The sequence below is a fragment of the Epinephelus moara genome, chromosome 19 (genome assembly GCF_006386435.1).
Source record: "Epinephelus moara isolate mb chromosome 19, YSFRI_EMoa_1.0, whole genome shotgun sequence".
NCBI classification, from domain to species: Eukaryota; Metazoa; Chordata; class Actinopteri; order Perciformes; family Serranidae; genus Epinephelus; species Epinephelus moara.
The window spans coordinates 18337248-18362660 of record NC_065524.1 but is presented as its reverse complement, the minus strand read 5'-3'; the positions used below and the strand labels follow the sequence as shown (position 1 = coordinate 18362660).

The 25413-nt window shown below is 38.5% G+C and overlaps 1 protein-coding gene across 2 annotated transcripts in view; it reads right to left on the bottom strand.

Annotated features, from left to right (window-relative positions):
• lmbrd1 (LMBR1 domain containing 1) overlaps positions 1 to 25413 on the bottom strand; it is a 71320-nt gene that overhangs the window by 30353 nt on the left and 15554 nt on the right. For both annotated transcript variants that reach the window (XM_050071208.1, XM_050071210.1), the window contains exons 4-8: positions 21970 to 22067; positions 20180 to 20247; positions 16410 to 16498; positions 10160 to 10233; positions 21 to 146 (exon numbers count right to left, since the gene is read on the bottom strand). In XM_050071208.1, the coding sequence (XP_049927165.1) occupies positions 21 to 146; positions 10160 to 10233; positions 16410 to 16498; positions 20180 to 20247; positions 21970 to 22067 (455 nt within the window). The remainder of the gene's footprint in view (positions 1 to 20; positions 147 to 10159; positions 10234 to 16409; positions 16499 to 20179; positions 20248 to 21969; positions 22068 to 25413) is intronic.

Here is a 25413-nt window from a genome sequence, read left to right as displayed (position 1 = left end):
TGGTATCTGCTGAGACCAACCTTGGATTTCAGCTTTTCTATCTGATGCTCAACATCATCAATGTCCTCTGTGTTCTCCAGGCGTTCGTAAGCCACACTCCGTGTGCCTTTTATCAGATTCAAAGGCAGCACAGACATCCCGTATGCCTGAAAGACAAGTGCAAAACTACCATTATAATCACACATTATTGTCAGAGTGGGATGGCACATATGGCACGTGCATCCCACCCACACATGCACACGCCGGCCTGATGACAAATCCATCACAATGTAGAACACGACAAGAGTCAAATGTGTAAGCAAACACACACACACACACACACACACACACACACACACACACACAGCAAATGATATAGTTCCTGGCCTCCCGGGCTGTATCATTTTTGGTAGAGGGAAAAAAAGATTAAAATGGTGGAATCTATAATTGTGCTGAGGTTTATTGGTGAATTTGCTGCAACCATTTTGTGTGGATATCACTGCCTTATATCACTGTGATGCAATTTACAGCTTAACAGTGCCCCCATGTGACAGCACTATCCTCTATCCAGGATTTGATAAAATATTTATAAGCAGAATTTTAGGGAGAAAAATCTGGGTTAGAGGAGGGGGCATCAAGGTGTCATCAATGTTGAATGACATGAATTAAAGTGAATACATATCAACTTTTCTTTTATAGTAGAGGCATGTACCATGTATAAATAATAAACAATGATACCCAGACACACAAAAAGACAAACACGCATGCATGCATATACATACAAAGACAGCAAAAAGAGACAGAGAGAGAATTTGTGCACAAAACTTGAAACACTTTTTCAGCTATCAGTGGCTTTAATCTCCTGAAGGAACGTTTGAACTTTAATTAAAAACGAGGGACATCTGTAATACCAGGGAACAGTCCAATCAATACAAATGATAATAACAGCAACAGGCAGATGCTTTCTTGCTCTCCCTCTGCCGTCTCACTTTAACCAACTTGGAGTGGTGCCATTTTATGGGTTCATAATAAAACAAAGGGGCCTTCTGTGCAGAGATACTTTCAGCCCTGTCAGAAGACTCTGTCCTCTTTATTCTTTTTTTCAAGTGGAGAAACGTCAAAGCCTATATTTTTCTAAAACAACTTTTACTAGTTTCTGAGTGTTAGGTAGCATTAAGAGAGTCGCATGGGATACTAAGTCAGGCTAGACTATTATTAGTCTCTGCTGTGGATCTCTGCTATGGGCGAATGTCGCCTCCTGCAATGAATCATGGAGCTCTTAAGGCCGGAGCATGTCCCGAATATCAAACACACTCATAAAAGGAAAACCTGTCCCAGATCCCAAGAGAAACATTTCCCTTCCCCTCAAATGTGCAAGTACATGGGAGAAATATAAAAAAGGAAAGAAAAAAAAACACAGGTGTCCCTCTGCTGGAGTGTACATTTTTAGTTCTCGCGTAATCATGCATGCTCATTAAAGTTATTTTGAAACCCACTGTGGTCAATAATTACCAGAAATAGCTCGGAGCAGGGTGGATGAGAGTGTGTGTCACTCGATGTGTGTGTTGGTTGAGGGGGGAGTGACTAGCTGAAATCATTCAGAGAGAGTCATGTGACTGCTGAGTGGGAAGAGGGAGAACTAGGTGGACACAGGTCTCCTACACAAGCCTCTTCTTTGTGGCTCTTTCTACTTGTGATAGTTGAGCCAAAAGGGGGAGGGAGAGGGAGAGGAGGCTCCCCCTAAATTTTCAATACTCTTTTAATAAAGAGGTCATTCCTGTATGAATACAATTGTGTGTATGAATTAGGGGGATATACTGGCAGAAATTAATTGTAATATAATACTGTAAGTTTATTTTCTTTAGTGTATAATCACCTGAAAATAAAAATTATGTTTTTATTAACTTAGAATGAGCCGTTTATATCTACATAGGGAGCAGGTCCTTGTCCCTGAGAGTCAACCATGATGTACCACCATGTTTCTATAGTAGCCCAGAATGGACAAACCATACACTGGCTCAAGATAGGGCCAGTCACCTTTTCTCATTGGCCACTACAGTTACTAGCGCCTCTGTGGCAAGCCAAACAGTGTCAAAAATCACCAGGTCCATTTGTTTTGGAGAGGAAGAGACCTCTGCGGATTTGGTAAAAAAAAAACTCCTGAACAATGAACACTGAACAACGCTTGGCACACAGGAGAAGTTTCAGCTGGTTGTAATCTCCAATCCTGGACACTAGATGCCACTAAATCCAACCCACTGCTCTTTTAACACACACACAATCCCATAAATCATGCAAGTTTGGCAGCACCGCCACATATGCTGGTTTTCCTATTGCCATTTGATTAATAGGACAATTTGGCTAGTTCCTGAGTTACAAAAAACAGAAATGAGAGGGTGATTTAAGGTCATAACAGTCATGAAATTACACTTCCTCTACTCAGAAATTCTCAATATGGCTATGATTTATTTATTTCATTATTTTTAACTAATTGAGTGCCTCACATATTTTGATTTAATCAACAGATGGTCAAATCGACTATTTCAATACTGCAGAGATGATCACCAAGTGTTGCTCCTGTTAATTTTAACATGGTATTTAGGGAGTGGAACAAACGTTTTAATGAATCTTAACACTTCAAATCAGTCTGCTTTAGTATTTTGCTAGTAATGTTCTGAAATATGTTTTACATTAGGCAGTAAAATGTAATTTAAAAAAAGACCAAGCTCTGCAACCTCCAGCGGATTTCAGGAAAGGTTCCCCAAACACCAGGCGCCACCACTTTGCACCTCTGTCTGGTCCCTTGTTTTACATGCTGTCACATTTTTGGAAATGGTTGAATAACTAAGCTAAAAAAAAGGATGAATTGGATAATAATGAAAGAAGCCATCCCTCTTCTTGATATTTAATCAGGTGGCACTTGCACAATATGATCTCAGCCATCTCAAAATGAAAAACATCCTCATCCTCCATGGTCAGTCTCACCAAATCTTTTGAAAGTGAGACACACTGTTCCACGAGCGCTTCACAGTCAGTTATGGATTAATTTGGTTCTTATCACACAGAGATTGAAACTTCATATTGACTGCATGTTGCCATGTTTGAGACGAAGCGTGATGTACTGGATGAAAACAACGTGACAGGAACAGATGCCAAATTTGGACAGTGTTTGGGATCCCTAAGAGTGATATGGAGCCAGATGTGACTGCTTGCTTGTTAAAAGTTTCCTGTTGCTGGATCTAGCACACCTTTCTCCTTGTCCAAAGTTGAAACAAGGACCTCCTCCACAGCAGTCAACCATGGTTGTAGAAATCCATCCACAGGGATGGATGTTCTGATGGTTCAAGAGTTGAAGTTATATCCTCCTGCTGTAGTGGGCCAATTAACCCAACTCAAGACCGAGTGGTCTTACTAGATCAAAAAAAATGCTTGAGGTGCCTGGCTGTGAGCAAAACCATACAAATAGTAACTAGTTTTCTAGATCTGTATCAAAGAGGATCTAATGCAGGTACTGTTTCACTGGAGAAGTTGTGATACTCCTCAGTACTAAGGCTGCAACAAATCAACACAGTCGATAAAAATTGATGACCAAATTAGTTGCGACTTTATTGGTTGATCTACAATAGTGTGACTGCAGCACACTCCCGACCAAAAATGCAGCCAAAAAGGTAAACATAACGTTTACAAAGCTGATTCTGCCTGGCATAGGAGGCATGTTGGCTCTCTGGATGATGACTCCACTATTTAGGCTTAGTTACCTTGTTAGCTAGCTAGCTATGTTAGCTTAATGTTAAAAGCAATGCTACTTCACAATATGAGCTACATTGTGAGCTTTTCAAATACATTTTCTCTCTAAATCTAAATTTCTTTCTAAATGAATCATTTTTTAAAACAATCTTGTTCACATGTGCACTTACTTTACAGTCTTAAATGTTGCATCATTCATGGTGACATTTAGAGAATGTGTTGCTGCCGTGGAGAGTGAACTGCACACAAGTTTAGAGAACACTGCCGAATTTGATACTTCGAAAAAAAAAACCCATCTATGTTTATATGTCTATGCATGTGTGACCAATGTAGGTTTCATTCATTCAAATTAACGACTTCTGGGTTTGTTTGATCTTGTTGGTACTTGACTTCTGGAAAGAAGATACAACCCTAAAAACGAAAAACATGTTGCTATAGCAACCTGTTTGGTCCATGATGACAGGATTTGATTTCGGTTGAATATTCCTCTGTGTCAGCAGGAAAGTTCATTAAAAGACATATTTTTGAAGTACTTAAATGTTTTTATTTAAATACGAGCCATTAATTAACTGCCAATTAGTCAATCAACCTATTTATTTGTCATGTGAAATCATACAAAATCACAAAAAATACAACTCCAGTGTTTTTAAAAATCGTTGATTCAATAATTGATAGATTATTTAACTATCAAAATAGTTGCTATTTACAGCCCTACTACTTTGCACCGGGATATTTGGGTCCACACCTTACACATATTAAGTACCGATACCCAGCCTAATATTTAAGTGATGTATGTCCTTTAAAGTGAGAAGGTGACTGGTTTGGTGGGGTATTTTATCTCTCTTTACATCCAGAGGGTTGCCTCTTTAATTCTGGCCTTGACTGTTATATTATAATGAAGGTCAGGACAGACAAAGTGGAGTGATCAAGAAGCCACTCTATGGTGACACTCATGTTTAAATATTTAAGTATTATTTGAATATATTTAAATATTTAGTTTTGGCAAATCACAAAATGGAGTGCGGAGATGCAGACATAGTGCATGGCTCGGTCAGCTTTTACTTGTTTCTATAGAGGAACTACATGTCCACGAGACACAGTATACACTTTATTCTATGTTCTTTGAATAGGCTTGAGAGTTAATGAGTTTTGGCATTTGAAGATGCCCTCCACAGACCTGCTTCATTCTTAACATTTATCTAACCACTGATGGTTAGTAGGCTTTAGGAAACCTCTAACTTATTATTGGTAAGATGTCTTTAATCCAGGCCTTTAATATAAGTGTACATCAAGAGCCTAAATATAACATTCAAAATAATATAACTGACTATATAACTTTTGATTTGTCCGGGGGCTGCTGGATCTGGCAGACTGTCATTTGCTGTAAGAAAGTTTTAAGAGGATAGCGTACAGTGTCGTCAATTTGGTGATAAAAATAAGGAATACTCTGATTTGACATTGGCCAGTGAAGAGAACAGCACACACTTTCAGCCAGCTAATCACTTGCTCTATGTTGACCCCACAATATTACTTTTCATGCTTAAAATGATTTTCATATGCACCCAGTAGAAGTCTAAATAGTGATACATAATATATTTTTGCCTGAGGTTGTGTGTGAGTAAAACATTTAAAAAGTTCCTTTGAATGGACAGCAATTTTATCCTATTTTCAATTTAAAAAGAAATCCAACTAGCAGGCGTGGTTGTCATAGTTGACAGGCTTCCCAGGCAGCCTCCAACCTTCAGAGTGCTGTTTTAGATTTCTAAAGACATTGTACCAAGTTCGACCCATCACCTCTTCTTTAATTACTGTAATTGCAGTAAGCCTTCTGCGAGGTGAAAGGGCCATTACAATCAGTGGTGTCCTAATCATAAAGTCATTGCACATGCTGATGTTTGATTAAAAAGGGAAAAAACCCTTCAAAAACGGATGCATAAGGGTGCATCATTTGCACCCTAATGCACCTGTGTTTTTGAATCTTTAATGAACTTAAAGTGACCATATGTGGATGTCCCGCTCAAGTTTTTTTGGCAGGGATCCCAATCTGAGTTCTTTAATACTGGGTAGATGCCATACAGGCACCAGCTGCAGAGCCCTTTAATACATGTCATTTTCCTGTCATCAAGTTACTCACAGAGTTTACATTAATTAGTGACAGCTGATACGACCTGCCTGTGACATCTGTCTGTTTAACCGGTGAAAAGGACGCTACAATGAGAAGCTGTAGGCCCACATGAATGTTTTGTACACTGCTCTTTGTTGATGATAATTAGAAAGTAGATACTTTAAAATACCCCTGGATCAGCCCCGATACAGATCCTTAAAGGGGACCTATTATGCTCATTTTCAGGTTCATACTTGTATTTTGGGTTTCTATTAGAACATGTATACATGCTTTTGTGTCAAAAACACTTATACTCTTTCTTTTCCTCATACTGTCTGTGTTTGAGCGCCTGTATTCACCCTCTGTCTGAAACGCTCTGTTTTAGCGCCTGTATCTTTAAGCCCCCTCCCGAAAAAGCCCAGTCTGCTCTGATTGGCCAGCATATCAAGGTCTCTTGTATATACACTCTCATATTCTCTTCTCATCTTCACAATAAAACATATTCAATCCAAAATTGGGGAGACAACAACTTCAGCAACCAAGATTACATGTTGATAGCATGTAGCTACATGTAGCAGTTGCAGCAGGGGAATGACAAACAAAGTTAGTGGCACTTTCTAACGTGAAAAATAACCAATAAAAGCTTTTAAATCAAAATCTTCATAATCGCACATGTTCCAGCAGTAATATAATCTGAAATCGGGGGGAAATCAATAGCATTGGCAACCAAAATTACATGTCTCCCTGATGTTAACATGTAGCTACATGTAGCAGTTGCAGCCAGGGAATGACTATAAAGAACAGTGGCACCTTCTAAGGTGAAAATTAACCAATAAAAGCTTCTAAACCAATATATTCACAATCGAACATGTTCCAGCAGGATTGAAATCCATGAGATATTAATAGCATTGGCAACCAAGAATACATGTTTCCCTGATGTTAGCATGTAGCTACATTTTGTAATGTAGGCTACGTAATGCCAACTCTTGCAGAAGCGTGCCTGGAGCAGATGACCATATAAAGAAATCCATCAGGAGCTAACGTCTTTGCTTGTATTTGTATTTGCAACAATCTAAAGCCTGAGGTTTTTGCTCACAGGGGTTACTTTTATAGATATTAACCTCATTACTTTGCCTCATTTGTAATGAACATCTGACTTTGTAACATTATATACATGACACAAAAAAGGAAAAGATAAAAGGTCCACTCTAAAATTGACTTGGGACATCTCTTCTACAGAGTACAGGTGAAACTACAGTTACGCTATGCTTGGTAAGCTTAAATCAGTATCTGTTGCTATATTATGTATCATCATCTGGAGATTTTAGCTGGCTGAATAGGTACATGTTAATAGGAGAAATACTTACTGTGCTGAAAATGTTCATTTTATGGAGCTCTTCCCTTTTAGTTGATAGTTTTTTGCTTTTTAAAAGTGTCATAAAAACTACAGTCTAAACAACTTCACTGCAGTGAATCTTACTTGCCATGTTTTATTCAAAATCCAATTTGAGTTCTGAACTTCAAACTTCAGTTTAAATTGCTAAAGAAATAAAATTACATAAATCAAATTTAAATATGAAATATACAAAATCAAACAAGTATCAAAGGATTGCAGAATCCTAAAGTAAGTATTAGTGACACCCGTCTGATCCACTCAGAGACCCCATCTTCCCAGGTCAATCTCAAGGCCTGTGATTAGATCAACAGACATTAATCTTCCCAACTTTAGCTCAGCATCAGCATCTTATGGCTGGCAATTTAACAGCGAGAGAAAGGTGGATCCACAGGAGACAGAGCCATGAGAGTCATAAGTCAATATGGTATCCTGGCTTTTAAATGAAGTCAAAGGACTCCACATGATGCATGAGCTAAAAGATCAGCCTTATCGGTCTCGTGTCATCACTGCTGGGTACTATCAAACCGAGTGGGAGATATTATATTAGGAATATGCATGTGCAAATATTCCAGGTAATGAGAAAGAATTTCATAAAATCCTCACCATTAAAAAGTGACTGCCTGAGCATAAAGTGACGATGGATTTCATCTTATCCAATGCAAAGCTAGTTGGGTACTTGAAATTATCTTGCTCAGTTTTCATAAAGGTAAAATCTCTTTATTCAACTATACACAAAAGGGTAGCCCGTCTCAACCAAAATTCAAGACCTGGGGCCTGCTATCGCTATCAAATTTAAATGATTGACTAGGGTTAGAAAACAAACTATAACTCCACACAATGACTGAAACATTCATTTGGGTAAACACAATGTAAATAGGCCCATATTTTTTAAACATGATCAGCATATAGCCATAATTCAATTTGCCTGTGTGCTTTAATTCACTTTCATGCCTTATTTATTTCTTAGTTGACAATTTAAATAACTGGCAATAGAGTAAGAGCTACTGGTATGGCCGGTGCACCCACACATTGTTAGTAATGTACAGTGGAAAAATAAATCAATTTAATCATCTGGACTTAAAGTATAATAAAGTTGAACTCTATTTGACATACTGTAGTTACAGGGCTGTCGCTGTACCTTAACAACTTTACAGACAACAAGATAAAGATTTAATTAGTGGTGACATTTCTTACCCTTAGAAGCGTTTTACATTTAAAAATGATAAAAGCATGAGTTCAATTTTGCAGAACGAAGGACACATGGATTCCAAACCATTAGAATAGTGTCAAACAGTGTCAGTTTGCTTTTACAAGATGCCTCTGTTTAATATAAAAGTATGTGCTTGAGAGAAAGTGCCATAAAAAAGGGCAGAAAAGCAGTAAAAGCTTTAAGTTGCTTCACTTTGTAGAAGTTTTAAGTGTACAACGCTGCTGTGTTATATACTGTTTACATCAAGGAGTTGTTTGCATTAAGGGTAGGTGGCTAGTTCTGCACAAAGAGTAGTGATAAATTAGCACGGGAGTCATGGACAACATTTCTGCTGCTTATGGAACCTGTCACTTAGATTCCATTAAGTTAAGCAGGCTTAATAGTAACACATAATAAAAGAAGGATAAATCACACAGCAGCTCTTTGCAAATATGGGTAGGCTGCCACCAAGAAGAGTTTTGCTGCTTAGAAGACAGAGGGGAGAGCAAATAAAGTAGATGAAGGGATAAAAAGAGCTTCTGCATTTGGGTCTGTGAGAATAACAGAGGGAGGGGCAGCTGCTGTTGTCACCCAAAGGCCTGATTTCTTTGATTGACTTTATCAAAACAAGGAACATCAAAAAACAAAGACACACTGCAAGTTTTGATTCCACAGGGCATTCACAGAGTCAATATCAACATGAGGTCAGTGCAAATCCGAGCACACTTCCATCCTTAAAATGCACTAGGTAATTATCCACTCTTTAGAGGACTTTGGTGAGAAGCAAAGTGAGAGAACAATCCCATCTGAGATGGATTATGTGTCCTAAAGCGAGATTGGTTCTACAACTTACTTGACTAGGTTGTGTATTATTCATTAAGAGCTCCACATTCAATTGTTGTGTGATTTGTCAAATAGGACTCTTTGAGCTCAAGAGAAACTGGATAGATTGGGGTTGGCTGTCACTTTTACTCTCACTCCCTGGGTTGATACACGAGTACTTTTTTTCGTATTTCTCCCCAGTAGGCACTGTTCTGTGTTACTCCCACCCTGCCACCAGTGCCACCGCCTCCAAGGGATATTCACAGTCTAGTTACTAAGATAACGGCTATGAAAAATGGACAGCATTAACGAGTGTTACGGAGAGTCAATTTTTCTGATCTAGGGAAAAAAATGAAATGCTGAGGGAGTCAAAATATAGGCATATATTAATGGGCACTGAGGCAGATCTATATATATAAATAGACAGCTGATAAGTGGTTGATAAGCCCGGGAAGGGTGCACATACATCATGCAAAAGTCTTGGGTGCTCAGGTGAAAGACAGCAGTCTGTGTAATTTGAGCAATAGAATGCCAGTGCTCTAAAATCACAAGGCATTACTAATACTGAAAGGCCACTCCATCACCAGGTACATCTCAACCAAGAAGACTGGAAACCATTTGTACACAAAAACGTTAAGAAACTGCATTTCAAATAATGTTTTACAAAACATGCAGCCATGACACATCTGAAAAATCATGTTGGATCAACCTGACAAAGGGAAGATTATTCTATTTAGTCTTTCTTCATACTTCAAAATATTTTATATGTCAGATGTCTCAACAAGCACAGGTCCTATTAAGCTACAAGGCTGGCAGGAATTGGAAACCATCCCATTGGATGATTTGCTTTAATTACTGTGCCGATATAGCTCCACTGAACACATGAAACAACATCAACCACTTGTCTCAGGTCCCAACTCACCGTGTAAGTGATCACTGCCAACATGCCAATCAAGGTCAAGGAGCTGATGGAGAAAGCCAGAGCAGGTAGACCATCTGCAGGTGAACAGACAAGACGGACATCAGAGATTTCACCTTGGCTTCTGAAAGAAATATCAATGATCGCTTTGCCATGACTATCAGGAGCCTACTTTCATGTGTGCACTTTGACGGTGTTTCAGTCAGCTGTCTGTTTGTTGTCAGCTGTCAAACTCAACATTGACAGCTGAAATGTTTCCAGCATTCAAACCCTATTGCAGCATCCGCACAAAGTGAATAACGCTGCATCTACATTTCTTCGAATATTCTAAAGATGCTTCTAAAGTGTCATTGCCACACTCCTGCAGACAATCCAATGAACAAAAAAAAGTCATAGAATGTTTAAGCATAATCTAGTTTGCTCTCAACTCCCCCACTGACTGTGCACTGCACATAATTCAAAAGGAACAGGAGTGATGTGTTTCATGGTGAGACAAAAATTGCTGTACTGCACAGAGCCAAAGCTGCTGTTACTGAACTGAACCTGATAAAAATACAGATACTACATGCAAAACAAAAGCTAATGTTAGCTGCTGTTACTCAGTCAGCTAACATTTGGGATGGGAAACAATCACCCTCTTCAATGGGTGTGATAACTTTCTTAGTAGCAATTCTAGTGAAGGTTGTTTACACTATAAATTAACTTAAAACATGAGAGAAGTCTCTGAATTATCCTGAATAGCAGGGACATTGTTTTCGAAAAGAAATATTGTTGGTGAGTTTTAAGAGACACTCCACTGACTGTGCAAAGAAGGTCAGTTTACTCTTCATGTGTAATGCTACTCAGCTTGTGAAAACCGTTGTATAATGTCTGGAGGCCCTGGCCCTGGAGAAGCTTTGTCTAGTCTGAGGAGACGACCTCAAAGATGCCATGGTGATATTTTTAGGGCTATCCCAGTTTGTGTTTGGAGAAAACACATTTTTATTAGAAAGCCTGCATTATAAACTGGAAATAGATTTCGAGGAAATGGGAATTTACCTGATAAGAAGGGTATTCTGGGGCATTATAGAAAATGTAGGATCCAGCAGATTACTTTTTGGGCATTTCCAGCAAGGTCAGAATCCAACCCAAGCCACTGCAAGGGCCTCAGCCTATGCAGGGTGCACACTCTACCAGGTGAGCTAGAGGTTGCCCCAGGATCCAGCTTTTTTCGAGCTTGAATCAGACTAGGTACTTTAAGTCAGAATATTTTTGTATGTGCTGCTAGGGCTGGGGCTATTACCTGTTGGAGGTGAGCTGTTTGAAGAGGTGCAGTAAGAGCCTGTTGTCTGCAGATCTTCATCAACATCTCACTGTTTCTGCTTTTACTCTTCCTCCCTGCCGTATTATTAGACTTGTCTTTATTGACTGCTAACAAAGTTACGCTAATGCAGTGATAAATACACTTAATTTCTTATAGATTCTTCATAATAAAAGTCCCCCATTATTTTGTTATGTATAAACTTTTATTGTGAAGCAGCAAAATAAAGAAATGTTGGATTTTTGAGCAGCAACTAAACACAACTTCTAATACAGCTTATAGCGAACATGAAACAGTACAATGAAGCAGATATCTAAAGTAAAAACAGGACGCAGGAGAGAAACTAAACTCTAAACCGCAGAGCTAGAGTTAGAAGCTGCAATAGTTTTGAGCTGAGACTTTTAAAAACTGTCTCCTGCAGAGACGTCACCGCTACCCGCTTGAGAGCGGTTGGCCCTATTTTTGGACCTACTCCAGAGAAGGACCATCTCTGTCACAGTCTAAATTGATAATGGGAATGCAAATCGGCACAGTATGGCTTTACTCGGTGCGGCCAAAGGTGACAGAGGAAAAGGCCCACAGTATTGTACGTGTGCTACTGTGGTAACTTCAATCATATCACAGACCGATTTAGCGTACCATGTGCAACATATAGACTGATATCGCACTGTAGACTAATTAACAGACAGATTAAACAGAGGAGCAGCTCTATATATCAATATATTGGACATAGTTATGATGTAGTTATCGCCCAGCCCTATGTGCTACTTACCTGGATTTTGCAAACGAGTAATGTGAGTCCCTAGATCACCCCTTTAAAATGGTGGCAGATATAAAGCCTCTGCAACACAATGATGATACCACATGGCTAGATACCAGGAATGTAAGTGTAAAATTTGTTCTTTTTAGCTACTTGGGAGAACGGACCTTTTCAGTTTCTTAATGCCCATCTGGAACTGCAACGACGCACCTCTGTGCTAAAAAGGAAAACTCAGGGAGTTTGTTGATAGCAATTAGGAAGAATGTTATTCACAAGGACAAGGACAGGGCATCATGCTGGTAATCTGGTACTGTAGGATATTGTATCTGCCTTTAATGAATGCACAGTAGCAAAGTCTTCCTCTGGAGACACATCTGGTCCCCATTTCCTTGTCATTTCATACATTGATCACGATCAGTTTGCAGCCGCAACAGCTGGATCTTTCAATGTATATAGGTTGAGCTGATGAGTGTCACCTTTGATTGAGGCAGAGAGGGGACCACCCATCAGGCAAGGGCAACAGTAGGTGTCACACCAGCTGTCAGAGCTGGGGTTAGAAGACAGGGATTGATGGAGAGACTGATTGCTTCTATCCCCTGTCAAGATCCCACCTGTTACAGAGTTCCACGTAAAAAGCTACACAGTTGTCCCTTTATAGATATCCCGCATCCTCTCAGCGGCAACTTCGTAGTGCCCAGCCCACCTGCCGGCACGGGCATAGGTGGCTCTCTGCTTGCCTTTCTCCTTGACAGAGGCATTTGATTGAGAATATTAAGTCAGTATTCAGAGCATGTACAATTTGTGTTATTTATAACATTTATCACTTTCTTTTAGAGACATTTCACAAGCAGCAGGACAAAGAGGTGGAAAATTGAGATAAATTATATGCCTGCTCCCTATTGTATTGTATGCCAAAAGAAAACTTTGAAGTCTGACAGCTGGGCTGAACATTAACATTTGAATACATGTTTCCTATTCCCGAGTGTTTCATTGCGATTTTGCTGCCATTGTTTAGTGGTGAGCTTGGTAAAATAGACAATGGCTCATGTTCTGCATGGAGAACATTCTGTTCATGAACTCCACACAAAGCAAAGGATAGATGTTTGCTGCCACTCTTCTTGGTTTCTTGAGCAGATTTTCCGGGGATTAAACAGAGGGAATATTGTCTATTATCGCTGGTGCTTCCACATCTGTACAGCTTCGATTCCAACAGCAATGGAATGAGGTAGCTCTTATCTCACTCTGCATATAGCCCTTCAGGCTTGTGTGCATGCATGAGACTTGTACAGAGAGGTGTTTATTAAGGAGCTCCTTTAGCCCAAGACCCCTACTTCAGTGGAATGACAGAATCATCAAAAGCGACGGGATGCTGAAGGGATGCGATATCGTATACTAAATGACTGCAGCAATGTCCACGTAGAGCCAAACAACAGCATGTGGAGGCCTGTGGCAAAGTTGAGGAAGTTATCACCACTGTAGCTGTCTTTTTACTCTGTGTGAACAAAGCTGAAAAGGTCAAATAATTTGGGAAACGGGATTAGATAGTAGTTTGTGTTTAAGAAGATTTCTTGGGCATATTGCAGTTTTAATCCCACAGTTGAGGAACAACTTGAGAGACGGCAGGAAATGCCAAAAGATTTATCAAGATGAGATCAACAGCGTCACTTCAACTCCCTCACCGTGTATCTGTCAACTTAAGCCTCAAATGCATTTAAAAAGTAATAGCCTCTATGCTTTTTCAAAACTCAGCAAAACACAAACCTTAGGCAGAAATGTACAGAAATTATTACGTGAAGAAACATTACGGTTCGATTAAATTAAAAAGATACATGACTCTGAATGTAAAAATGAACGCACGTGACGTATTTCACAGTTGCTTTCATTTCAGAATCAAACAGTGTTCTGAAGGCAGGTCAGAACATGGAACATATTGATTAAAATAAGGCTTTCATGACACAAAACTTGACAAACAAACAATTCGCCAAAAGTTTTCATATACCACGTAGGGTGTATCATTTACGATTAGACTTACACTTCATTACAATGCAATGTTTTAGCCCTAAAGGATTATCGACAGGTTTAAAAAGCACAAAAATCCAATTCGCACACAATGCTATCTGGTATGTGAAACTTTTAAAACAGATACAGATACAGTCAGGGTTGTATTGATTTGTATTCTATGTAGTCACAATGCCAATACATAAAATGCAAATAGAGATGGAACAACAAGGTAGAGATTATATTTATGCAATTAAATGCAAGAAGGACAAAAGCCTTCAGGCGTTTGCGTCCCCTAGCAGATCTGTGGAGTCCTTAGGTGGCGCTCTCTCCAGGACCCCACCCACAGACTCAGAGAAAGCCGCGTACTCTGAACTGCTCTTTGCTGCATGAGAACAACGCAGTCCAGGGAACATCTTGTCTGCTTTTAGTTTCTCAAAGTTAAATGGCTTTGATGGCTGCTTTGCAGATAGGAACAATTTAGCAACACATGTTATGGTTGTTAGATAGCAGTAATGTAAGTTATACTGACTTATTATATTGTAGAAGCACAAAAACAAGGATAAACATGTTTGAACTTTAAACATGCATTCTTTTTCTCTTCTCTTAATCATGTATGGTACGGTATTATCTTCACAGACCTGAGAGTCAGGGTCAGCTATAAGAACGGTCTGTACCACTTCTATAAATACAGTTGTCTCATACAGGAAAACAGAGTGACTCCAGGCTAATATTGCATTTCGGTCTTTTCTATTGTGAGCTATGAGGGTTGTAGAGAATAAAACACACTGGTAGAAATAATTGCTATGGTTTAGATTTGCTCATACACGTACAGGTAGTACTATATATTTGTGTGTATGTGTATGTCAGGGTCAGTATGACTTTATTCAGTCTTTTCTCACTGATAATGAGGATAGGCAGTGTTTCTTGCCCAAGTATTCTTCCTAGTTAAAGTTGGACTCCCACCCATTCTACTCCACCCTGAGGCATGGCCAAAAATACAAGACTGCACTGTCTGGTCTTGAATACTAACATTAATAGCTACCGATCTAAAGTACAGTCAGGCATCATCGGAACACTGTAACATATATAAAATGTTGGAGCCATTAAAGATGTAGCGGCCGTAATGAACAGCCGTTGCAAAGCAGTCAGCAAGGTTATGTGGCAAAAGTGCCTTTCCTTTACTCAATTAACCTCCCATCTGGAGAGAGAAGAGATGAGGAATTAGAAAAGGGATGATCCTCGCATTTCCTCCTCAGCAGCCGGGCAGTTTCCCCCGGTGCCAAGGGAGGAAGGTTAGGGAGACCATGTAGGGGTCCACTATTGTGAAGAGAGGCAGATGGTTCAACTTCCGCCTTGATCCCCAGATGGCAAAAGGCCAGAGGACTGTTAGGAGTCCACACTTGGCAATGCTCCATTCAACAAGTGAAGGGGCCCAAAGAGGGTGTCCTGGTGTTGGATCACACAGTCAACCATCATTACCAAATTATTGTCACTATGACACTGATGTTCGGGCTATAAAGTCATTGTTTTTCAAAAACTGGTAAATACAGTTGTTGATTTAGCAAGGACTTGCTGGAGAAGTGAATATAATGGTGAGTCCACAGTAAGGAGATACAGTAACCTCTTATTTCCTAAATAAAATGGAAGCTGTTTAACACTGCATTAGTTTTAAACTCGCTAAACTGCAACGCCTGGCTTTGCATTAGTACTAAAAAGGGAGAAACTTGTGTAATAATGTACCAGTGTCCATACTTGTGTGAAGTAGGGTCATAAGGCTGAGATGAGTGCACACTTTTTTGCTCTAGTTAAAACATTTTCATACCGTGCCAACCTGCTCTATCTTGAGACAAAACATGTGTTTTTGCTTTGTCTGCAACTGCACCCAATCTAAAAATTTGCGGCCCATTCTGTCTCTAAACCTTAAGACTTTGCACCGATCGATGTGGCTGGGTAGTTGTCGGATATTAGAAAGAACATAACAGAAAGAAGCAGAAAAGTAAAGAGTATAAAGAATGGATAGAAGCAATAGACTAAGTTTAAGGTAGTAATGAATACAGCTAATGAAGGGGTAGGGTGGACTTAAATAAATAGTCTAACTTAACAAGAATTAAAGAAAATACAATCTGATAGTCATGGCAACAGCTATAAAAGTACAGTAAGAGCCCTGTATTTTCTAAAGAGAATATACTTACGACTACTCCCGAGCTCCTCAAAGAGGTATTGTACTTTCTCCCATTGGGTGGAATTCTGACTAGGAGGGGTTTCAAGTGGAACGAAGGCTCTGAAAGATACAAAACAATATATTAACATAAGTAAGGTAAAATGCTTTATGCTATTTTTGTATCCAGTGCACAATATGCTTAAGTTGAGTCTTTGTACTGGCAGGAATGGTTTCAGCAACTGGTTTATTTTCTCTACGAGCCACAGACCCAAAGAAAATTATGAAAAAAAATCCCTGTCCATGTTTTTTTTAAGCATTCCACAACAGACAAACATATCCCTGGGTTACTGCTGTTTCTGAAAGATGGTGAGAGAGCCAGAGAAACACAGACAGAAAGACAGATTGCAGCGAGTTCAGTTGGAAAACAGTGACAACACAGAAAAAAACAATTTCTATTTTAACAAACTATGTTGTTTAAAAAAGCTGCTGGGCAGTACTTAGAAATGTGCTTGTGGTCTAACATCTACAGTATAGCCCACTACACAGACCTTTTATGTCCCATATAGTGTAATGCTCAGGCAGAAATGGGAAAAGAAGCTTTCACAGTATGTTCTGCTCTCCAGCAATGACACATCTAAGCTCCATGGTGAATATCTGTTTTTCTTACTTATCTGCATGCTGTGTTTTTGGACTAGTGCTTCTCTCCTTCTCTAGACTGTTTTTCTTCCATTTCCTCTTGTCTTAATATGTGAAAGAAATCCTAAATTTAAATGGGACTTCATCAAATAAAAATCAAATAAACAGACATAAATAATCCACAGTGTTAAATATGATGATACACTCCCTGTTAATGTGTTTATAGCAAACACAGGGCTTACAAATCATACAAAGAGGTTCTTGTAAACCGTTTTATTGACCTTTTGCTTATCCACTTTGATACTATTGCTCCCTTGAAAACTAGATTTATTGCTGTTCTTACCACAATGGACAGTCTTCTAAACTCTGTATCCCCTCTTATCCTTTTTAATTCATGTTGGGACAAACAAACAAAAAAAACATAAGCTGCATAATATGTTAAATCTTATGGCCTTCTACTTTATTAACAATTAATGACTGTCATGACCTGCTGAGTCAAATCAGCATTTCCTTGCACAAACATTTTCATATTTATGTCCCATAAAATTATACAATTATCTTCCAATCAACCAGATGTTTTAACCTTTAAACCTGTATTTGTCGTGTTTTGTTTATTGTAATAAGTCCCCTCACATCCTGTAAGCTCCTGATTATATTATTCAATAATCCTGATTACATTTAGACATTCAGACTCACATCGTCACACATACAGAATTTCCAATCTAGATATATAGAGATATATATAAATTGCATCTTAGGAGCTTTTGCAGTTATCGGAAAAAATTAAAAACATAGTTTGTCAACACTTCTGAAAAAGAACTTCTTAGGATTACGACTATATTTCTATGCAAGCTAAAGGGGGAAAGAGGTCAACAGTATGGATGCTCAATTTTAGTGCAGACTTTGATTTCATTAATAATGAAATAGTTTCCCATTGATCATTTATCCTTCCTGACAGACAGCAGAGAAATATGGTGCTCTATGAATCTACAAGGATTCTTTTAGGAAGTTAAAAACTGGTAGTTCAAAAAAAAAAAAAGGAATAAATAAAAAACTTCACCAGGGGAGGTAAAAGACATTAGATCAGCATCTCAAAGACTTCCCTTTGCCTCATACGCAAAAAACAAAACAAAATTCCTGGTCTCAACAGGCCTCATCTGCCCCACTATCATGTGGATACCCTCAGGGCTCCACACTGGCACTTCATCTTTTTCATGTGAATGTGTTGCCTTTCAGTCAAGTTATGTGTCATTTTTTATTTTATGAAAGGAAACCCTGTGAAAGTGACCTTAACTCTTACTGAACTCTTCACAACTGGGTCTGCAGTAAGGATGTAACTATCTCAAACACTAAAATGTATGTGTTTTCTCAGAATGAATCACAGGGAAGCATTTAGAGTTATTCATGCTTTTACCTATTCATTTTGAAAAGTGTTCAATAGTTCATGCATACACTGAATCGTCAATGGTCATGAACAGAACTTTAAGATACTACGAGTAGCCTCATACTCCTCTGACAGAGCTCCTCTTGTTGCCTTGGTCTTTAATAAAAAAAACATGCAGTAAATGTGACGGGATTTTTTAGACTATGGAGCTACTGTTGTGATTCTGTAAAAGCATTTATCAATATTCTTTAGACTAATACAGAAAAAATAAGTTTTAATGGCTGGATAAAAGACTAAATGACTTGTTAAAGGAACAATGTGTAGGATTTATGGGGATTTAGTGGCATCTAGTGGCAACAATTGCAGATTGCAACCAGCTGAAACTTCTCCCAGAATTCCTTCACTATTCAATGTTCAGGGTGTTTTTACCCAGAGCCAAATTATCTGCAAAGATCTCTACCCTCCAAAACAAACGGTTCAGGTGATTAAAACTGGTAAAAACACTGAATAAAGCAGTTTCATGTCACAAATCAAGTGTTTCTCTGACACTGTTTGGCATGTCGGAGACGGCTCGCCCACCACATGCTTATGTATGCTCACATTTTTCTCTGATAACTTAAGGTCCAGACATTAAGGAGGTTTTCACTGGGAACCAAATTATTTGCAAAGGTCTCCTCCTCTCCAAAACAAACAGATGCAATGATTTAAACCAGTAGATTCTAGTAAATGGGCTTCTGACTACGGTGGCTGACACAAAAATGTGGGCCTTTCTGGAGCCAGTGTTTGGTGTGTCTGTTCTGGGCTACTGACATGATGTTGAACATGGCAATCTCAATAAATCATACTCTAATGAAAACAAACTTATTATATCATATTCCATTTCTGCCAATATTTCTCCCTAAACTCTAAACACTGGACCTTTAAGATAAGTTCTTTGCTGTGGCAAAAAAAATCAAATAAAAACCGGTATCACTGAAGGATCAGGGGTCATTTAAGGAGTTTAACAGCTTGCAAGATATAAAGACAACAAACAAAAGCCATCAAGAAAAGACCTACTGAGTGAACAGTCACCAAACACGGCCATTATGTCTCCCAGTATCAGAGAAGCAGGCCAGGATAAAAGCTATCATGTTGTTGAAAATCAAACGACCACAGCAACAATTGCCAGAATAAAGCGGCAATAGTTCCACCTCATGAGGTAAAAGAGGGGCTAAATTGCTTCTGTCTATAAAAAGTCCTTACTTCCAACTTTTAAGCTGGGAGAAAGTAAAGTCATGTGTCCTTTATTTTCCCAAACTAGGTAAGGCTCCTTCCAACGCACCATTTAATGGTTGAGAGAGCACATTACATTGTATAGGTTGAACTCCAGGCATGTCGCTGTCACGGCTGCAAAGGAATCTATTATAGAGTGCAGGTGCTGCTGAACACAACCAGTATAAAGCGGCTGGCAAATGGGACATCGCTAAGAATGTGCATCAATATAGATTAGTAGATACAACATACAATGTCACAGAATGACTCAGAATTTGCTCCACACGTGCTTTGTACGTAGAGAAAATGCAAGGAATCTAGTTTAGAATCAGACAGACGAGCACACAACCTATATTTAGACACAGGTCTATAGTTTTTTCCTCTTGAATGGCTTATCATGGCCAGACAAATGGTACTGTAGCTGTTTGAAGGGGTCCTCCTCTCATTAACTGAACACAATGACATATCCACACCTCTTTCTACCTATCGTGTACTGAAGCAGAAGAACCCATCCATGTCCCCCAGCTTACCCAATTAAAAGGAGCACCACGCAGACAATGGCAAATCCAATTGTGTACTTCAGAGCGTTTTTCACTTGCTGGAATAAAAGAAAAAAATGTAACTGGTCAATCACGGCCATGAAGTGAAATATTATTATTCATTGTGAGCGAGGGAAGGGGGTCATACTCCATTTAGCTAAGGACTATAGTGAGTGAGAGCTATACAGAGTCAGTGTAGATCCAGTTTGACCTGGCGGAGATAACATGTCACTCCCAGTGCTATTCAAGGTGCTTTTAAAGTAACAATACAAAAGACCTCCCTGTCTGTAAGAGAAAGTGCCTCTGTCAGCTCAAAACTGACATGCAGAAAGGAGAAAAGGCACTATGCAATAGCTGCTGTTTGGTACATCACTCAATAAAAAGACCTCTGAAGATAGGGATTTAAAATTTTGTCAAATTTCAGGTGACAATATGCGGCCTATAATTTACAGTATGAATGCAATGGTGCAAAGGTTTGACAATGTGACTCTTTTTACTGCCACAAAATATTATTTGAACAGTATTTCATTGTAATCTTTTTGTTCTCTTCATTTAAGTTTGTCTAGCCAATTTAGGTTTTTATTGTAAACACAAACACATTGTATATGTACTGTATTTTCATGTCCTTATAAACATGCTGACTGAATTTCCTAAAAACAACAAGCCCTTTTTAATGTTTTGAAACCTACATTTTTGTAAAACAATGCTCTTCTCATCTTTTATAGTATATACTGAGAGCACTTGACAGATCAGTCAGCTGCTATTACTAAAAAAAAACTGCTATTCAAACTACTATTATAAACAAATAATATAAATATAAACTCATGTTTATTTCCTGTGTGAACAGTCAGGAAGAAAACCATTTACAAATAGAGTCAGATGGACAAATCACATGATACCATAGATTGTGATATTTTGGGGTAAGGCAGGGCAACATATTGATATTATTTGGATATCATGACATGAGACTAGGTATCATCTTCGATTTCGAATCTTGTAATACTGTAAATGTCGTCTTTTCCTGGTTTTAAAGGCTGCATTACAGTTAAGTGATGTAATTTTCTTAACTTACAACACTGTTCTAGCTGTTCTATTATTCGTTCTTCAACTTCGTAATTATATCCATATTACTGATGACTATTTGGCAAAAAATCTCATTGTGTAAATATTTTGTGAAAGCACCAATAGTCAACCCTACATAATGTTGCAATATTGATATCAAGATATTTGGTCAAAAATATTGTCATGTTTAATTTTCTAAACATCGCCCAGCCCTATTTATAGAACAGATTTTACCCTTACTTAATATAATCATAAAAGAAAAATTCTGATTAACTAGTTTTTGTTTTCAATTAGATGTTTATCTATCACTTCATCTATAAAAATTCAGGTAAAATAAGATGTATTATTTCAGTACCATGGCACCAAATACTGACAGAATATTAGACAAAACATTAAAACAAAGTTACTGAAAAAATACATTAACCATCCTGCACTGCGTTGATTAAACTTGATTTGGCTGTATTGTAAAGGTTAATGCAATATGCAGAGCCGATGGGAGAACTTGATGATTTGGCGAAATGAAAATGGAAGGATGGACATTTGTTAAAATGGGTGCAAATATGCCTTAAGATGGCTGGGAAATTAAACTGAAAAAAAACTTCAAGACATTTTGCATTATTGGCCAGTAGCACCTGAATCATTTGAATAAACTTTGAATTTCTCAGAACCTCATTTAAGCAGGCTACAGTGTGTGTCCAAGAAGAAAGGGGCATTCTTACCGAGCATTTGTTCAAGTTGTCGTCATCCCGTTCTTCATAGTAGAAATAAACGAAGGGGATCCACAGGAAGACACAGAAGAGTATGATGGAGTAAAGTGCTAAATGGATACAAAAGAAATCCAAGAATTAGTCAAAGATATTTTTTTGTGCCATTTGTTGCCAACACTTAATATTTATCACCCCCTTCCTAGCATACAAGCAATACAAGGTTTTCTAAAAGTACAGATCTCATGTTTTTGATTCAGATTTGCACGTGAAGGGTCTGATGTGTAGCATTTAGCGGCAGAGTGGTGAGGTACTGAAACTTCTCCCGTGTGCCAAGCATGTAGTAGAATTACAGTAGCTGATGTAAAAACATTAATGACCCTATTTAAAGCCAGTGTTTCATTTGTCTTTTCTGGGCTACTGACAGCATGGCGGACTCTGTGGAGGAGAGCCTGCTCTGTATGTAGATATAAACGGCTCATTTCAAGGTAACGAAAACACAGACATTCTTATTTTAGGTGATTATACACTAATAAAAACATAGTTATGTATATTAAATACCATTTCTGCCAATAGATGCTCCTAAATCCTACACACTGCCCCTTTACGATTTTTGTGTGTCTGCCTGAATCTGATTCAATAAACATCATTCCTCACATCCAAGTTTGATATTACTGAAGGATGTACCCTGTTCATCCACTTGAAATGATGTTGAATTTCCCCTGACAGGCTCAAGGCTATGTACACATTAAAACAGATTTTTTTTTTGTGAAGAATATGCTTTAAATTCCCTCATCAAGTTATACCAGAGTCATAAACTATTAAAACTCGCCCAGCCCTCCCTTTCCGTTACAGAACTCATTTCATTAATGAATGACAACAACAACAACAACTGATATAAAAATAACTGCAGAGCATCTATGAGGTCCAAAGACATGGCAGGATTTCAGTAGATGTAAAGGCTTCCATCAAGGCGCGCTGGAAAGGGATTCGCTTTCTTTTTTTTGTGCTCATTGTTTTTAATTGCTTTAAATCCTGTGCTCATTTTACCACTCAAATTCCTCTCCAGTACTTGGAGTGAGGCGATGCAGATCGCTCATCCCCTATGACACTGACTTATCTGGCCACAGGGTCGTGACTTCAAAGAGCTATGTTTCTGATCTTTTTAACCCGATGATTTTTGTTGAAAGCATGCTCGTGGGTTCGTGAAGCAATTTGGTGTTTTAAAGAAATTATTCCGAAAGCTTGGGGCAAGCTTCCATTAGTGGTAGTTTTACCATAGAGAGGAAATGTACAGTAGACGTTTGGACCCGGCAGGTAGTTAATGACGTGTTTCGAGCAATGATGTTATTTCATGAGAGGTTCCATTAACACGGACCACTTTGCAGAGCTTTATATGTATGAATTTAAAAGTTACTGAATTAGATTAAGTCGTACTGTATCCCTCTATAAGATGCTCTAATACAATACAAGAAATAAAATTAGGTTATTTCATTGAAGTGATAACGTTTAAGATTTTTATATTACAAAAAATACAACACATGGTACTTATACTTCCTGCCAATTTTTAGTGACAGACATTCAATGCATCTGTGTCCTGTTAACGTTTCTCTGTACTGTACTGACTACTGGTGGTAGCCTATCTGCCATTCACATAATGGCTAGCTCACTAAACCTCAATTGTGTTTCATCGGCTTTATTTTTTGTTTGCATACAAGAGGTACATTGTATGCAGGACAAGTAGCAGTGGACTATGTACTGTATATGTGTGTCATTATTAAACCAGATATTTTACACACAAATTATGCATGGTTACATTCAGCCCAGCAGCATCATCACTGGAAACCCTGAAAAATCTGATAAATTTTGTCTGCCTGACAAAGGAAAACAAAACTAGAAAAAGAATGAGCTTTAGTTTACAAGTTTTTTCTGTTAAATTAGGTGTGCATTAATGTTATCAACCAAAAAGTTAGGTAGAAACATTCATAACTGTCTCTTCAGCATCTCCCACCAGTAAGTTGATGTATGATGGGGGTTGTTTTCATTTATTATTTATTATCGCTTTGGGTGCTGCTGCTTGTTTAGCAGAACTTTAACAAGTTGAGGTTTAACAAGGCTGACTTTGATGTTAAAGCGATACTTTGGTAGTATGTGTAAATGAACTTTGGTGAACTTCCCTCCTATTTTAGCTTACTGTTAAACTGTAATTCAAAATTGCTCATTACCAGCCGTCCGCCATGGTGTTTCCTGTGTCAAAATGGACAGGATTTGGATGTGAGGATTACAGACTGCAACCAGCTGAAACTTCTCTTGATTAGAATTCCTTCAATCTTCATTGTTCAGGAGGTTTTTTACCAGGAGCTGAATTATCCGCAGAAGTGTCCTTCTCTCTTTAACAAACAGGCCAGGTGACTAAAACCAGTAAAAACACTTAATAAAGCAGTTTCACTTGAAAAAAACAGTGTTTTTAAATTGCTGCTTGTCATGGAGAGGCTTCTAACAACAATGGCCGACAAGAAACTGTGCATAGCCCTATCTAAATCCTACATGCTAGACCTTTAAGCAAAAGCAAATGCTACAGCCCTTTCCCTCTGTTTTCTCTGGACATGAAGCACCGTTTCAACAGTGTCAGCGTCTTTCTACTTTTTACTTTTCTATTTCTACAGCTTAGACAGCCCAGTTTTATGAAAAAAAAAAAAATCCTTTCAGCAGTAAAATTCTATTTCAATTTCAACAATTTAAAACGATTATAACTGACAAGACTTACAAGGTTGAATAATTCAGCTAACTTTATTGAACTTAATCTTGGGATAATGCTGTACGTGGACGAAAACCACACTATAACAGCTGTTAACAGTTACAAGCCACATCATTAATAGCAGCCTTTGTACAGGTGTTTTCTGTATCTATTTTTATATGAGTGCTGTCTGTAAAAGCCAGTTAATTAAACCACTGGGCGTGTTCTGAGTACACCAAGAACGGTGCTGTCTCTGTTCTGATTATGATCCACAGCACTAAACAATCGATTCAATAAGAGAGACATCTGTATTTGAACACATTATCCCTCTGCCATTGGTGTATTTAATATTGCTCTGCAAAACTCACAAAGCAGGTAATCATCAGTCCCTTTTCAGTGTTGACCACTGCAAAGAAAATGATTTCATTCACTCGAGCTGGTGACCTTCTGTATGAATGGACAAAGTAGATGCAATACACCTGTCCTTGGTGAAAGATCTCACTACTCTCTGATCCAGGCCATTTTTTGTTTGTGTGGTTCTTCCTGTACGAGCTGCTTTTTTAGAGAAAAGACCAACATTCAAACGCATTAGCAATTCATAGAGCGGAGGTGAGGCAAAACCACTTAAATAGAGAGATGCTATTTCAAGCTGGGGGCTTTTCTTTCTGCAGCAAATGGATGTTGGTGAAGACAGCCCAGACAACCCCATAATAACTTTAAGA